Source organism: Protobothrops mucrosquamatus, unplaced genomic scaffold, assembly GCF_001527695.2.
Source record: "Protobothrops mucrosquamatus isolate PMUCROS unplaced genomic scaffold, P.Mucros_1.0 scaffold_177, whole genome shotgun sequence".
In the NCBI taxonomy this organism is placed as follows: Eukaryota; Metazoa; Chordata; class Lepidosauria; order Squamata; family Viperidae; genus Protobothrops; species Protobothrops mucrosquamatus.
In genome coordinates this window covers 2,902,656-2,919,435 of record NW_015386253.1, presented here as the reverse complement: position 1 = coordinate 2,919,435, position 16,780 = coordinate 2,902,656, and the positions used below count along the sequence as shown (strand labels likewise).

General features: G+C 36.1%; 1 protein-coding gene across 1 annotated transcript in view; it reads right to left on the bottom strand.

Moving 5' to 3' along the window:
* LIMD1 (LIM domains containing 1) overlaps positions 1–16,780 on the bottom strand; it is a 30,556-nt gene that overhangs the window by 4,502 nt on the left and 9,274 nt on the right. The window contains exons 3-7 of the mRNA XM_015822957.2: positions 7,295–7,362; positions 6,390–6,452; positions 4,248–4,378; positions 2,183–2,234; positions 1,001–1,069 (exon numbers count right to left, since the gene is read on the bottom strand). Coding sequence (XP_015678443.1) covers positions 1,001–1,069; positions 2,183–2,234; positions 4,248–4,378; positions 6,390–6,452; positions 7,295–7,362 — 383 coding nt within the window. The remainder of the gene's footprint in view (positions 1–1,000; positions 1,070–2,182; positions 2,235–4,247; positions 4,379–6,389; positions 6,453–7,294; positions 7,363–16,780) is intronic.

Genomic DNA, 16,780 nt, shown 5'->3' with positions numbered 1-16,780 from the left:
TGGGGCTGTTATTACCTAGGATAGTTTAGTTTCTGAGCCAGTACGTCCTATGTCAGTCAATGGCTTCGCTCGCGTCAAGACTGGAATCTAGGGTCCAGGACGGGCGTGGCAACTTTGGCTGACTTAATCTGATTGGGCAGGAATACAGTCTACTACCCATGGGTGGATCCTCCATCTCCGTGCTGAGAAAAGGCGTTCAAGTAAGACAACGCCCCTTTTCTTGCCATAAACCTTAAGCCAAAAGATAGCGCTTACAGGTAGTCCTTGACTTACAAGTGATTACTTAATGATTATTCAAAATTACAACAGATCCCCAAGGTTATGCATGCATGCATGTATGTATGTATGTATGTATGTATGTATGATGTATGCATGTATGTATTTCCAAAGGTCTCACAGCCACCATCTCCTGATCACATGACCCATTTCAGAAACTCGGTAATCGGCCTTCATTTACTGCTGATTGCAGTAACTGCCATTTGACATTTTTTGCTGAAAACTGGTGTTTACTTCTGAGTTTTATTAAAAACACCCCCCAATGAACTATGGATTGGCTTACCATGGATGGCATATTTATCTATCTATCTGTCTGTCTGTCTGTCTGTCCGTCCATCCCTAATATATATATATATCATTTCTAGGCTGTCCATCTCTCTCAGGGATTTATAATTTAATTTAAACATAAAATGTTAGCCTTGGTTAAAATCACACTCCAAGTTCTAATACAGTAGAAGAGCTACAAGACTTTGTTTTTAAAACTAGTTTTTAAAACTATTTTCAAATTATGTATTTCCAATCTATGCACTGAAACAATTATATGCATTAAACAAGGTTTGCTAATGAGCAAAAATGACACTGAGTGCACTATTTAAAATCTCCACTTTCCAATGCTGGATTTCCAGCACTTGCAGAATAAGAGTTTTCAACTATGGATATGTACAATTCCTAGAAATCGTTAGCTTTGTTTAATATACTGTTTATTCAAGAACACTGTACTTACCTCACAGCGGTAACATTCTATGTGATAATCCTTGTCCATTGACACCACACGGATAGTCTCATCAGATCCCTGTAAAAGTTTATTTGTTTAAAGGAGAAATCACATTGTTCTAATTCTTATGAAATGTTCTTTTGGCAAAAGTAAAACATGAACTAGTATATTTATTGCTATTGTTATATACATCAAATATGTTTTCAAAATACTATAATTAAATTTCAAAGTTATGTCAGTGGCTCCTAAGGAGACAAATAGCAAATTCTTCACTATACTGTTTAAATAAGAGATAACATTTAATATGAACAGCACTTAAGCATTTTGGGTTACCTACCTAAGTTCTCTTTCATTTATATCAAGTAATAAATGTTAATTAGCTGCTGAGTGAGCTTTTAGGAATTAACTCATGTTAATGAAATCATTTGTATACCATTAAAAGCCTTTTATGAGTCTTATTCATAAAACCAAAGGGCACCAACTCTGATTTATCCCACTTTACAAAATCACACAATGTATTCATTTTGCCTTAAAAAAATATAATTGTAGTTGAAATTTGTGGTATATTAATCTTATGTAAAGCATTATGCAAATACAGAAGAGTTTTTTTATTATATCTCAACCACTACAATACATCTTAATATTATCAAACAGTTTAGCACATCAAGCATGGTGCTCTGAAACCAAACGAAAAGAAAAAGAAACTAAACAGGAAAGAAACTCTTGCCATGCCCCATAAGATAAATCATGTGTAAGGATCTCATGGAAAATTAAAAAAAATCTCAAATTCAAAATTTCAAAAAGATGAAAACATTCTTCCCACATTTATCCCCCTGTAAATCACATAAAACCTTTTTCCAGCTTCTTAAAAGATAAAAGCAGCTGGATATTGCCTCTTACGAGAACGTATAAAGTTGAACATTATCAGATTTTTTACAACCCTATATAAACAACCACAATGAATACAAGCTGAACACGATGTGCAAATTCTTAGTTATCATCAATTTTTAAGTCTACCGAAGGACTTAAATGGCGTTTCATATTTGCATTTATCAAAATGGTAGAATACAGTAAGAGGCACTTTCCAAACTTGGGGGGGAAATCATCATATGAAATTGCAATATAAAAAAGAGATGGATTTATTTAAAAGCACTGCAACCAAAAATAATATAAAGAAATATTATTACTTACTTCAGTTGGCAAAATAGGAAGGCCACAAGCTGCACATTTTGGCGCCAAAACTCTTCACAAAAAAAACAACACAATTTTTTAAAAATGAAAGATAATCTAAGATTCTATCAGTTTTTAAATTGTTTCAGTTGATTTTTTTAAATGTTGTTTTTGATGGCATTCTATATTAATTCTCAAGTTTTCTTCTAAAATGCAACCTGATCCAATTCCTCCATGCCAGACAACAACTAAGGATCCCATTTCTGCATATCCCTCTACACAAAATAAAGGCATTTGCAAGAAAAAATGTGTTAATCTGTTTTTACTTTTTAAAAAACTTGAGAGGAGCATTCAAAAATAACAGAAGGTAATAGCAACTTAAATGGTATCGATCATAATAATACTTCAGTATTCTTCTACCTTATTCTGCTGAAATTGTAGAAGTCTACAAATCTAGAGAATCAGACAAATGTAGAGTCTAAAGTGGGTGTTCTACTAAAGATATCAGGAAATAAGTGTAATTCTCATTGGCTATGCTGGCTATGGCTAAAGAATGTTGAGGACTGACATTGCCTATTGAGCCACAGTTTTATTACTCCGGTCTTAACAATGGAAATAAATAGGGCAAAATTCTTCACTTTTCTATTATTTAATTGTACATTCCTAAGACTGTCTCTCTGAATTTGTTTTCATTTTTTGTTTTGTTTTCAAGGCATCAAAGTACTTTAGATTTATTTATTTATCAATTTATATAGCCGCCCATATCAACAAATGATGCTGGGCATCAAACAGAGTTAAAATAAAATAAAAAAATCATAAACATTATAAATACACAGCAATCAAGCAGCACCAACACAAAGAAAGCACTGGCATAATCAAGAAGCAGGTCCCTGCAAACTCTCAGGAGTTCCAGGCCCTGGGACAGAATCTGACTTTTAGAGCCTTACGAAATGCCAACAGGGTTAGGAGACAACCTGATCTACAGAGATAAAATGTTCCCAAGCCTGGGAGCTATGGGGGGGGGGGAGGGAATTGTCTTCTAGGTCCCACCAACCAATGTTCTTTGAATTCATCAGAACATCTGCTACAACAGTGACGGCGAACCTTTTAGAGACCGAATGCCCAAACTGCAACCGAAAACCCACTTATGCATCGTCAGGTGCTGGGTGGGTGTGGCCCATTGGCTGGGTGTGGCCCATTGGGTGGGCGTGGCTGCGATGGTAACGGCAGACTGGGTGGGACTAAAAAGTTCAATCCTAACTTTGCAAGATCTTTTTCTGCAAGAAGTTGAAATTGACTGATTGATTGAACCTTTTTTTTTGGTACACGGCAGCAGAGGCCTAAAGCGAAAAGGTTTTATAAAACCCAGCTGAAGGCCTAGGATTGGGGCGACGGCGTGTGTGCCCAAAGAGAGGGCTCTGAGTGCTGCCTCTGGCACCCGTGCCATAGGTTCGCCACCACTGTGCTACAACATAGCCATAAATTAGAAACAACTTATATATTACTGTTCAATCCCTGGTCCTCTCTTACTTATATTAGGATAACGTACCATTTGTATTCATGCTGGTTGCTTTACTTCAATAGAATTTCTCCATGTATGAAATTGCAATAAATACTTATATTTGTATTTTACACTCTTTTATTTCTGACATTTCCTCACGTTCTAATGTCTTTCCTTTGCCTTGTTTTAAAATGCAACAATTTTAGGGCAGAGATCCAATATATGTCAAAGATACTTAATAAATAATAAAAATGCTTGATAATTCTATTGGCTATTTTTAATTAGATCTGCTTCTAACATTGAATTTCAACTATGAAAAGAAAATAATTATATGTAATAACATGTCATTTAAATGTGATAAAAACGGGGCCTTGTTCACTTTCTAGTGAACTTGTAGTAGTGAAAAGATAGTAATGATACTTATTTCTAGAGAAAGAACATGATGAAAATGTACGTCCGTGGTATTTTGACAAATTTCCCCATGCACTCATTTTCATCAAACACCAATAGTACTCTAAATCTTTATCAGTTACTTGGATACAAATTATATAGATTGCAACTTTTCAAATTTAATTTTTTCCTTACTTGTGGTAATCTCGGACACAGTAGATTTTGTTCTCACTGTCTACTGTGAATGGCACTCCATCAAGACATTCATTACAAATCATACAACGGAAACAGCCTGGATGGTATGACTTCCCCAAAGCTTGCAAAATCTACAATAAGAGATTAAAAATTTACTCCTTTAAAAAAAAAAGCATGTAGAATTTTAAAATGCATTTCTAAAAATGCAAATAATTGAATAAATGTTAATCAGGATTGTATTCATATGTGAATAACAGGTCACATAATAAAACTGTGCAATATTGTCTAGTGTTTGGTAATCAATTGGGATATATGTTGGTGAAAACTCTCTGTTGGAGTTTTATCATATGGTAATATTCTTAGTATACCATACCACAGCAAACAGAAAGAAACCTCCATATTGGAGTTAACATATAAACCAATTGTGAATCTTACATAGCTCTTTATGTTACTGCACCTTAATTTATGACACACTGGATAACTTCTAAGAATAATTTCAAATCAACCATTCAAATCAGTTTTTAAGATAACTATAACCATACTATCAATGAATGCCAAGAAAAAAAATACAAAATGATGCAATATCTTTAAAGGTCAATACTTTTTTGCATTCATGTTGCTTTATTGGATGCTACTTGTGAGGATTAGAATCCATGAAGAAACAAACATCTAAATTTGACAAGAAACCAGTATGTTGGATCATACTTATTCGTTTTGGAAGGAACGTTTTGCTTGAGTTAAAAAGGTTCCCAAAATTAATGTACTAGCTACTTTAATTTGTTTAATTTATTTTAGATTCAAGAACTATTTTAAACTCAAGCTCAGAGACAATCAAGCCCCCCCCCCTTTTTTTTTTCTTTAAAACAACTTTTTCTTGTCTGTACCTTTTCCTGATATAATTGAGTAAATAACAAAAAATTCTGTTATATTGACTAGGAGTTTTCAAACAAGATACTAATTCTAGTAATACTGCTAAGGATTGGAGTGGCTAGGTGATTGTAAGGCAGTGACTCTCTCAGCCCATATGACTGCTTTGCTCAATGATCACAATCCTGGCACCTCTGGTTGCGGTCATCCGTCTGCTAATATGATTGTGCACATTACCAGAGTCCCAGATTAAAGAGAGCAGGGTGCCTCAGGAGGAGTTGGGGAGACCTGGGAGGCTCTACTCAGGTGCTGAAAATCCCTCCTGTCCAAATCCAAGCAGAATTTTTCAGCCCAACCGATGGGACACTCACACGTGGCCTTCCCCAGCCACCTGAGCCATCCCATGCTCCTTATCTCAGCTCACTGTCTTTCCATTCAGTTTCCTCTCATCTCTAGGAGCTGGCAGAAGGGTATGGCTTTGGCAGGATGGAATAACAGCTCAGATACTGAAAATATCAGATATTTCTCCATCCCACAAGTCCATGTTAATTTTTATCCAGGCATTGAAGGAAGTATGTTTGGTGCATACAGGAACAGACCTCAGATCTTTAGGATCTGAGCTCCATTTCTCCATTCCGTTGAAGGAGTTCAAATCCCCTCAGCAGGCAGCTCTTTCAGCCAAACCCTCTGAGACAAGAGGGAGTCTCTTTGGCAGGCCGCAGCAGCTTGCATTTTTTTTTTCTGCCTTCCCCATTGACTTTCTGGAGAAAATGGAAAATGAAAGAATGGAAATGGTCATTCTGTTTGCCAGCTGCTTGAAAATCTGTTGTAAGTATGAACTGGTTGCCCAGCAACCAGATCACAATCATGTGATTTCAGGGTGGGGTCAGTATGATGTTTTATTTAGGTCAGAAGCAGTTGTTAAGCAACTGGTTGTAAATTGAAACTTACTGGTTTATTGCATTTTCTCTTAGTTGCTTACATAAATATATTTAGAATGTTTTCCTGTTTGCTTTACTTCTTGAAAGAAATATATCTTGTAAGCTAAATTGCAACACTGAACTGTTAGTGCATTATTCTACACCAAGGGTAGTCAACCTTGGCTCTTTTATGACTCGTGGACTTCAACTCCCAGAATTCCTGAGCCAGCCATGCTGGCTCAGGAATTCTGGGAGTTGAAGTCCACGAGTCATAAAAGAGCCAAGGTTGACTACCCCTGTTCTACACTGTTCTTCTTTCTCCCACTGGTTTTTCCATATATAAAATGTCCCTTACCATATCCATGATCAAATGACCACATATATAGCATCGATCAGCTGACTGTTGAAAGCCTGAATACTGCAGTTCAAAAAGAAAAAAAAATCAGAATTGTTTATCACACCAACAAATGATCTCTCTGGCACCAGGAGTCTTAAAAGCCGTTCTCATTTATTTGCTTTTAAAAGCTTCCTAAATGCTAATATAGTGTGGCAACTAAGAAAATAAAATCTCCAGTTAAAATTTCAGCAAGATGGAAACATTATTGATCTCTTTTCCAAGCATTTGGGGTAAATAATGCTGAGTCACCTGAGTTGTTAAATAGAAACACATCAGCAAATATACATAAAACCCAAACATTTTAGTAGACATACAGGCCTCTGGTATAAAACCCAGTGATAAAAAAATGAAAAAACATCCTTGAAGATATCACAACGCAAACCCCACCCTTCCATATTTGCATCTTGATATCAGACACCCCTATGTAAATCACACAGTTTGCATCATAGCACATAGTGCCATTGGTAACAACAGAAGTAGAACTGAGACAAGAAAATACATGCCACATTTGGTGTTTCTGTAATCATCAATAAATGTCACAATACTACATTTACGAAAGATGTCATCATTACTGATTGCTTCATTTAATCTCATTTTTAGAGAGACTCTTAATCAGAGGAAGTTGATGAGAAGTGATTTGTTTAACTCTTTACATTACTTTTAAAATAAATCAAAAGCACACAGAGCTGCCAATGAAATATATCCAGTCCATAATGTTACTGTAACTGTTGAAATATATACAACTTAGTTCATAAGCAACATTTGTGCTGCCATTTTATGTTGAATAAGGATCCTTTCACCTCTGACAAAAATATTTTTTTTGACCACGGTCAGCATCATGGAAAAGACTGCAGCATACTTACCAGAAAGTCTTCTTCACAAAACACCTTCCCGTTAACAAAATAAAAGGCCTTTCCTCTCAATTTTCGGCCTAGAGGATAACAAAAAATATAAAATCAAGTGTTAAAAAATGAATAATGCATACCAAATGTAGAAATAAAGTAACAACTCATATGAATAGTTTATGTCATGGGAAAAAGATGATCTGAAAAATTATGCCAAGTACATGTAAAAGAGATGGATCCAAATGAGCTTTATCCTCACTCTGTTTTCATGACACTTTGTTTCAATATAATATGGGCCTCCAATTTATCTTATCTGTGCAAACTGGGTGCGTGCACAGTTACAGCTGCAACAAATAGAAAATAACTCTCCATTCTGTTTACCACATAACTAACCCCATGGTAATATTTAGAATGAAATTTAGATTCTGAATAAGAATAATATTATTTAATGCCAATCTGCAACCAAGATATTTATTGTTTATTTATTGTTTTATAACCCATATCCATTGCTCCTTCTTTTCACTTCCCCTATGTTTCTCCCCGTGCAAAACTTAAGTGAGTGTGGTTCCTTTAATGGAAAATAGTTTAGGACGGAGCATGATCAGCTTACCAAGACACAACTTGGTAGTTAATCAACAATCTAATATTTAAAAACACACAAAGCCAACAAGAGCAGAATATACACATACCACTCCCTTTACCAGCTGAAGGAAAGCTTTAACTTTAGCTATTCATACCTGAAGTTCTTGCTTCATGTAAAAGGGTACACCCAAAACAGGTCATCAGTATGAAATACAATATACAAACATCTGAGATTTTGAGCTATTTCCATTATTTGATATTTGGTATTGCCAAATCTTTTTTGTTTGTTTGTTAGACAAATAATAAGCTATGACATACCTGTGTTCTGTTCACAGTTGTTAGCATGAAATAAAAATGCAGTTGAAAATCAGTATCTCAAAAATGATACAGATGCACATCCAAGATTTTTACAGTTTAAATGTACTGTTTCGTCATCACTGTCTAAATACATACAGATAATATACAAACACATTATGCTTTTAGCAGAGAACTGAGATCTCAGCCTAACATATTATATCTTAAAGCTCTGGCTGATGGTGATCGATAACGAAAATACCTGGCACAAAGTGAGAAAGACTTTTTGGTGTTGGCACGCCTCTTTGTGTTAGGCACTCCCACAGAGAGGCTCAGCCGTAACCCATTTAACTATATTTTTGGCACTAGAAAAAAGTATCCAGGCTTTTAACCAGTTAAAGTTATTGGCATCAGGGCATAAGACCACTTCATCTCATTGTATGATAACCAAAAAGCAAGAATTAGAATGGAAAATGGAGTAATTAAATATATCAAAAATGAGAAAAGAGTTGCCAAGATTGTCTCTTGCCACCCAACTAATCATATATATAAGCAATATATATCATGAACAATCCTGGGCCAGAAGAAATAAAAATTAGAATTTAAATCGCTTGGAGACACAACAAAAATAAAAGATGGTTGGTTGGAATTAAGAAAGCCTAAGGTATCTCTTGCTGAAGTTAAAGGAGGGAATCAAAAGCCTGCTGTTCAATATTTTAAAAAAGAAAAAAAGAAAAAGAAAGATGTTAATAACAGATAATGCCAGCCCAATGCAATCACAGAAGAAGTCGGAGAGCCAGTTTGATCTAGTTATTAAGCCACCAGGCTAGAAAGCAGGAGACCATTAGTTCAAGTCCCACCCCAGCCATGAAAGCTAGGGTGACTTTGGGCCAATCAGTCTCTCTCAGCCCCACTCACCTCAAAGGATGGTTTTTGTAGAGAAAATAGGAGGAGGAAAGTGTATTGGGTGTGTTTGAGTTACTTGTAAAAATAATAAAGGCATGTTACTTTTTTCCCCTTTTTAAGCCCTTGTAATTCTTTAATTTGGGGTAAAGTTAGAGCGACTAGATGGAGCTGAATGTTTACTGGCCGGGTGCCCTTCCTGATGCCATGCAGAGTTCATAGCATATATTTAATTTTTTGTTATTCTAGGAGAGAAACATCTGTCGTTACCTAGGATTGACATCTCAACTTTCCAAATGGGAGGCGAACGCCTTCACCACTAGGCCACTAGACTGCTCTAAGGCAGAATACAAATAAATAAATAAATTGAAATTTTAAAAAAGTTGTAGTAGCAATAGATTTTATCTTTCTTGGCTCAAACTTCACAGATATGATAAGCATAAGCATGAGATAGATATCTGCTACTTCAGAGAAAGATTATGAAACCCCTATGATAAAATATTAGAATGAAGAGAGTTACACTCACAACAAAAAATATTTATTTTCAGGGCCATGTTTTTGCCAGTTGTAACACATGGCTGTAAAAGCTGTACCATCCAAAGCCAGTATAAATAAAAATTAATGCTTTTATATTATGAAGCCAATTCTTGAAGCATTGCAAAAAGGCAATACTTATATGAAGTAAGATGAAATTGCTTACTGGAATCATTAATAATGAACCTAAAGCTTTGACATTTATTTTATTATGCTTATTTTATATTTAATTTATTTAATCTTATATGCCACTGCCATTCAGCATGACTTTGAAAGAGTAGGACTCTTTCCTACAGCAATAATATCAACAGAGTGAAAACCATATAACACAAGAACATAAATAACATAACAAAAATGTTAGCAAAAAATTACCAAAATGATTATAGCTATCTAGGAACAATAGTCATCCAAACACAATTCAGGATGGGTGCATCAGGCTTACATCAGATTTTCCCTAGGAGCTTTCTTTAAAAAAAACCCAAGCTTTAATTACTCTTCTAATCCTTAAATAAGTGGGTTCTGCATCATCTACTTAATCCATCATCTAATTAATCCAAAGAAGGAGGGTTGCAATTGAGAAGATTTAGTTCTTTGGACCATAGGTGATCTAATGAGCCTGTCCTACTTGGTTTTATTGAATAGGCAGACATCACTAGAAGTAGACAGTTTCCTCAAATATCTCGGCTGTGAGTCATGAAGGGTTTTAAAACAAAAATCACTTTTATCTTCTCTTTTACATATTCCATGGCTTTAGAATTAATTCTGGAGTGAGAATGCATAAAATTATAACTCTATCCATGAAATGTGACTGTATAATAAAATAATTACTAGATTTTTCCTACTCTTTAAATGCAAGCAGAAGGGTGATTTATATGCTCAGGGTATTCTTTCATTCTACTTCTCTTTGCAGGAAAAAGAATATAAAATATCTTCAGTGATATTATGGAAATGCAGACATACTGGATGCTATGCAAAATTTATAACAAAATATCTTTTGTGGTAAAAAAAATCACTACCAAATGATTACAAAATGAAACATGTCTAGAAATCTGCTTGTTACTCTCAGTTCAATATTTAAAAGTACAAGTGGCTAATAAAAATAGAACCCACTGAAATGTCCTTTGAATAGATGCTGTACTCAGACAACTAGTGGAGGATGAAAGTTCTGAATAAATCCTTCACTTTGGAAGGCTGCCGTTATCGTGTGTGACGACCAAAGTCATTTAACAGTCATTTAATTCTGCATTGTGTTTGTTTTAAAAAACTGTGGTAATATGACTAGATCAGTGATGGCAAACCTTTTAGAGACCGAATGCCCAAACTGCAACCCAAAACCCACTTATGCATCGTTGGGTGCCGGGTAGGTGTGGCCGATTAGGTGGGTGTGGCCCATTGGGTGAGCGTGGCTGCGGTGGTAACAGCAGACTGGGTGGGACTAAAAAGTTCAATCAATTGCAACTTTAAAAGATCTTTTTTTCCCTGCGAGAAGTTGAAATTGATTGATTGAATCTTTTTTTTTTTGTACACGGCGGTGGAGGCCTAAAGCGAAAAGGTTTTATAAAACCCAGCTGAAGGCTTAGGACTGGTTTGCCACCACTGGACTAGATGATACAATTTATATTATTATATAGTTTACAGGAATGTGAACTGGGAAGGACAGGGAAGGACTATAGGTTAATTGCAGAATTCTGTAACCAGAAGGTCTCAAAAAGTTTACTCTACCTACACTTAAGTGATCTATTTAGAACCAGGATTTGGCTAGATGGATAATAACACAGAAAAAATTGATTACAAGGTTACTAGGGAACTGTGTTAAAAGTAACTGGCTTGTTAATGTTCATCCTCACTTGACACTGCAGGGTGCATAAAACATGTTATTGGACCGAAATAGCATGAGACGGCAATTTCAGGCCAGTATCCAATATTAGAAAACAGACTCATTTGTAATTTTCAAAAGTTTTTCAGTGACTGTAAGATCTTCACAAAGTTCCAAAACCAGTGTTTTATTTATACAACAATTACTATTAGCAGAAACAAGGAGGTGGCTTTTTTGCCATTAAAAATATAGGAAAGGAAAATTTGGAATACTGTACAACGCTTATTAACAAAATTACTAGTTATAAATTTATGTGGGAAGAAAAAAGCCAGAAAATATTGTAACTTCCGAACTTAAACTGGCATAGACTTACAGAATGAATTATTCAAGATAACCTTACTGTAAATTAAACCAGATTTAGATTCAATTTGTAGGATTTATTGGCATCTATCATTTATTTTGCTCACATATAAATTATGTATATATTAATTCTGATATAATACTGACCAAAATACATTTAAAACAGTAAATCAAAACAAGTTGAATAAGACAAAAAATATTTTTATCAATCTGTCTATAAGATTATGCAAACTGCATTCTCTATATCAGTGGTTCTCAACCTGTGGGTCGGGACCCCATTTGGGGTTGATCGACCATTTCATGGGGGTCGCCAAGCAAGGCTGTCCACCATTTTTTTGTCCACCATTTTTTCCCCTTTTCCGGCGGGTGCCTTACCTCCCTTGGGCTGGGCCAGCTGGTGGTCGGCCTGCTCCGTCTCTGCCGCTTGCCAGCTACGCCTCGGCCGGCGCAGGGGGCGGAACCACGCATGTGCGGCACTTCCGGGCAGGGAAAGTCCTCGACTTACGACCGGTTGGGTAGTCCTTGACTTACGACCGGTTTAATCCTCGACTTACGACCGGTTGGGGTCGCGGCATTAAAAAGGTTGAGAACCACTGCTCTATATACAAATGGGATTCCTTTTTACTTTGACTTACACCTATAATTAAACCCAAAATTTCTGGTGCTAAGCAAGACAATTATTAAGTGAATTTTGCCCTACTTTACAACCTTTCTTGCTATAATTGTTAACTGAATCATTGCGGTTGTAAATTAGTAACACAGTTGTTAAGTGAATATGGCTTCCCCTTTGACTTTGCTTATCAGAAGATTGCAAAAGGTGATCACATGACCCTGGGATACTTCAACTATCATAAATGCATGCCAGTTGCCAAGCATCTGAGCTCTGATCACACTACAAGTGTGAAAAACAGTAATCAGTCACTTTTTTCAGTACTATAGTGAATTTGAATGGTCACAACAAATGGCTGTAAGTCGAGGACTACCTGAATTTGCTGTAATTTGTATGTAGGTAGAAATCCTGAGAGAGACATAAAAACAAACCGAATATATACTATATAACAGGGGTTCCCAACCCCCAGGCCGTGACCCACTACCGGTTCTTGAGCCATTCGGAACTGGGTCGCAGAAGTGACGGGTGAGCACATGCGTGTATCCCCACTTGCCTGAGCAACGGGCACACGCATGCACATGCTAGCACAGAACCATCCCCACTCCCTTCTGGCAAAGCCAGAAAGGTTGGGGAACTCTGTCATATAGTATGCTCAGAAATAGGAATAAACTAGTTCAGGGTTTTTCAACCTTTTCACCCATTGTACCACTTTTAGGATATGGCAGTATCCGAGTACCACCAGTCGCCTAGCAAGGTGTCAAAAACTTGATGACCAAAAAAAAAAAAAAAGGAAAAAAGTGATAAAGTACAGGTAATCCTCAACTTACAGCAGTTCGCTTAGTGACTGTTCGAAGTTACAGGGGCACTGAAAAAAGTGCCCCCCAAGGCACAGCCAAGAAAGACACCTGCCTGCCCACCCGGCGGTGCTCTTCCTCCTGTCCAAGGTTTTCATTGTTGTGAGCATTTCTGTTGAGGATTGGCAGCGTGGGGGGTAGGGGGGGTGTTTGGTTTTTATTCCTCCCGTCTGCTGGGTGGTTGCAGCAGGTTTTGGTCACTTCACAAGACCCTGGGACACTGTGACCATCATAAATATGAATCAGTTGCCAAGCATCTAAATGTAAATCACAAGACCCTAGAGATGCTGCAACATTCCAGCTGATCAGCGCTTCCTCTGGGCTCAGAAGTGCCAGGATCAGTGCCGAGCTCCAGCTGGAGCCTGGCGCTGATCCTGGTGCTTCCGCTGAGCCCTGACAGCCCTGCAGCTGCAGCCATCTCTCGCTCAGGCTTGTGCGGTGCTGCCACCGGTTCAGCTCATTCCCCTCCCCCGCTACCACTTTTCTAGGATGGTTGCGTACCACCTGCCAGGTGCCAATGTACCACAGGTGGTACCCGTACCACTGGTTGAAAAGCCCTGAACTAGTTGCCTAGTAGACAAGAGACATGATTAAGGAGGGAGAGATGTACTTTATTTCCATCTCCTTCAGAAATATATTATTATTTGGAGAGGAAGAAATTGCAATCACTTCTTTCTAAGTCGTGCAGAAGTAACTCTGGAATCATAGAAGTATTTGGGACCTATTGGAAAGCTGTTTGGATTTTGATGCTAAGTTTCATTATTCCAATACTTTATGGAAGAAATCTACTTTTAAAACAGATGGTATGACATTGTACTAGAAAATATGAGCAAAGTCTGTAGTAGTTATTTTAAGCTAATTACTTCCTAATGAAAATTTAAGGATTTCAAAAACCTCAGATAATTTTTCTTTGCCTAATTCAAAATAGCAGCAATATAATCAAGCACACTTTGATTGCTCAATATGGACAAAATACCTTAATCACCTTAAGGATGCCTGAGACACTGTCATTTTTTGCTGGTGTTGTTTAAACCAGTCTGACTTTGAAATTATATTGGAAATTTAAAATATCTTTGAAATTCAAATTACTGACATTTATTACTTACACAATTTTTTCTTCCATTCAATCATGTACAATTCTCAGAGAATCTGAGTTGTTGAGTTCTGCAGTTTTTTTGGCAAGATTTTTAAGAAGTGGTTGGACATTGCCTATTTTTAGAGTTGAGAGTAAGTTACTGTCCCAGGTCATGCAGCTGGCTTTGTGCCTAAAGGTGACTAGAATTCACAATCTCCTGGTTTCAAGCCTGATGTCTCAACTGCTACACCACCTGGCCACCACTTACATAATATAGACCTAAAACATCTGATAATGGTGTATCAATGAATTCAACTATTAAAAATATTAAGTTTTCTTCAGACTTGAGTACATTAACTCATATAATGTAACTCATATAAGGTCCATTAACTTATACCCAACTTTGGTTTTATTTTGGAACAATATTGTAACTTATATAGGTAGATGTATGGATAAGTGTTTTCACGTGAAAGATGTTAATGGTATTTTGAATTACATTTTATGAAACCATAGATTGTTTTGATTGTTTTAAAGGAACTTGTTTATAATGGGGAACAGTCAAGGTATTGACAGATTGGAAAGGTACTACTTTTCTAGGTATCAAGGAAAATATTACTATTCCAGGTTTCAAAAACAAGTTTCAAGAAATGTGTAATTTATCATTACTTGAAAAGGTTCCTTCTCTACAAATCAAAAACTGATACACTATGTTTCCCTTTGACATAGATTTTATTGTATTTTCCAAGAATAAATACTTTAATGTATAATCTAGGCAATGTATACCAATATAACATTATTTTTTAGGATTTCTAATTTATGATTATTTAAGGTTTTTTGTTTGATAGTATAACTTAACAATTACATTATTTGTTGGATGCATGGATGTTACCTTTTTAAAACTTATTTACGAACAACAATAATGATAATGATAATGATAATGATAATGATAATGATAATGATAATAATAATAATAATAATAATAATAATAATAATAATAATAATAATAATAATAATAATAATAATAATAATAATAATAATAATAATAATAATAAAGTTGGAAGGGATATTGGAGGTCNATAATAATAATAATAATAATAATAATAATAATAATAATAATAATAATAATAATAATAATAATAATAATAATAATAATAATAATAATAATAATAATAATAAAGTTGGAAGGGACCTTGGAGGTCTTCCAGTCCAACCCCCTGCTCAGGCAGGAAACCCTATACCATTTCAGACAAATGACTATACAGTCTCTTCTTAAAAACTTCCAGTGTTGGAGCATTTACAACTTCTGGAGGCAGGTTGATTGATTAATTAACTGTCATGATTAATTGTTCTAACTGTCATTATTTTCTGTGTATTTTATTTTTTAAACTGCATTTTGTAAATAAAGGTTTTGTTATGATTTTATCTATCATCACTGAGAGAAATCCCATTTTGTTTCTTCAGTCTGATGCTTCCATACTTCCTCAACCCAGATAAATTCAGTGAAGAGCGGGGGGCCCTGATCATAAGAGCATTTGCAGCTTACTCTTCCTTAGTCTAGTTGCCAAATTCCAAGAGCAGTTGTCTTAGTTTAAAATATGTAAACAGTAATAAATAAAAAGTGTAGCAGATGTTGAAAGTTATCAGAGGAGTTAATAATGTGTGATTCAGAGTCCCATCCAAATAAAATATGGCATAGATTGTGACTGGAGAAACCATAACAGAAGCTCCTTTGGAAAAACATATATTATTTCCTGGGTTGACTCCAGATTTTCTGGAGATGCTTCATTTTCCTCTTCTGCATAACTATTTTTTTCCTAAATTTTGCCTGACAGTATGTCAGTAAGTGCAAATATTTAGGTGAAAGATTAGAAAACTGGACTTGAACAAACATGAAGCAGATAGATTCCTGAACCGCTTAGCAACAAGAAACTAACCCAAAAATTAAACCAAGCACACCAGAACCTGTTCAAAAGTCAGTCTAAGTGGATTTTGCCATATTCACCTGCAAAATGCATGAAAACATGAAAATGTTGGCAAAGAGAATTCCACTTCCTGCCAAAGTAGACACCAAAGGATGTCTGACTTTGCTCACTTTTGATAGTCGAGTTCTACTTCTTGTGGAGCAAAAATTTAATAAGACAGCTGAATTTCCAAACTTGGCTTTAAACATTTTCAAGCACCAGGAACTTGTTACAGTACAAAAAAAAATATGTGGGCATCAATTACTAGCACAAAATTTCCACTTTAAATAGCATCTATGATAAGAGAGTTCCGGTCGACTTCCGGTGGCAGGCGACTTCGTCGGTCGCAGCTGTTTGCTGCCTCCCGCCTGTTTCGCGTAAAAGCCGTTTTGACAGCCAGTACCAGCTGTCAAACGGCCTGATACCTTTCCCCTGGGCATAAGGGGATAGGTGAGCTGCCCGGGGTAGGAGTTGAGTTCCCGAGTCGTCCTATATGGACGATGTAGGTGAGAACT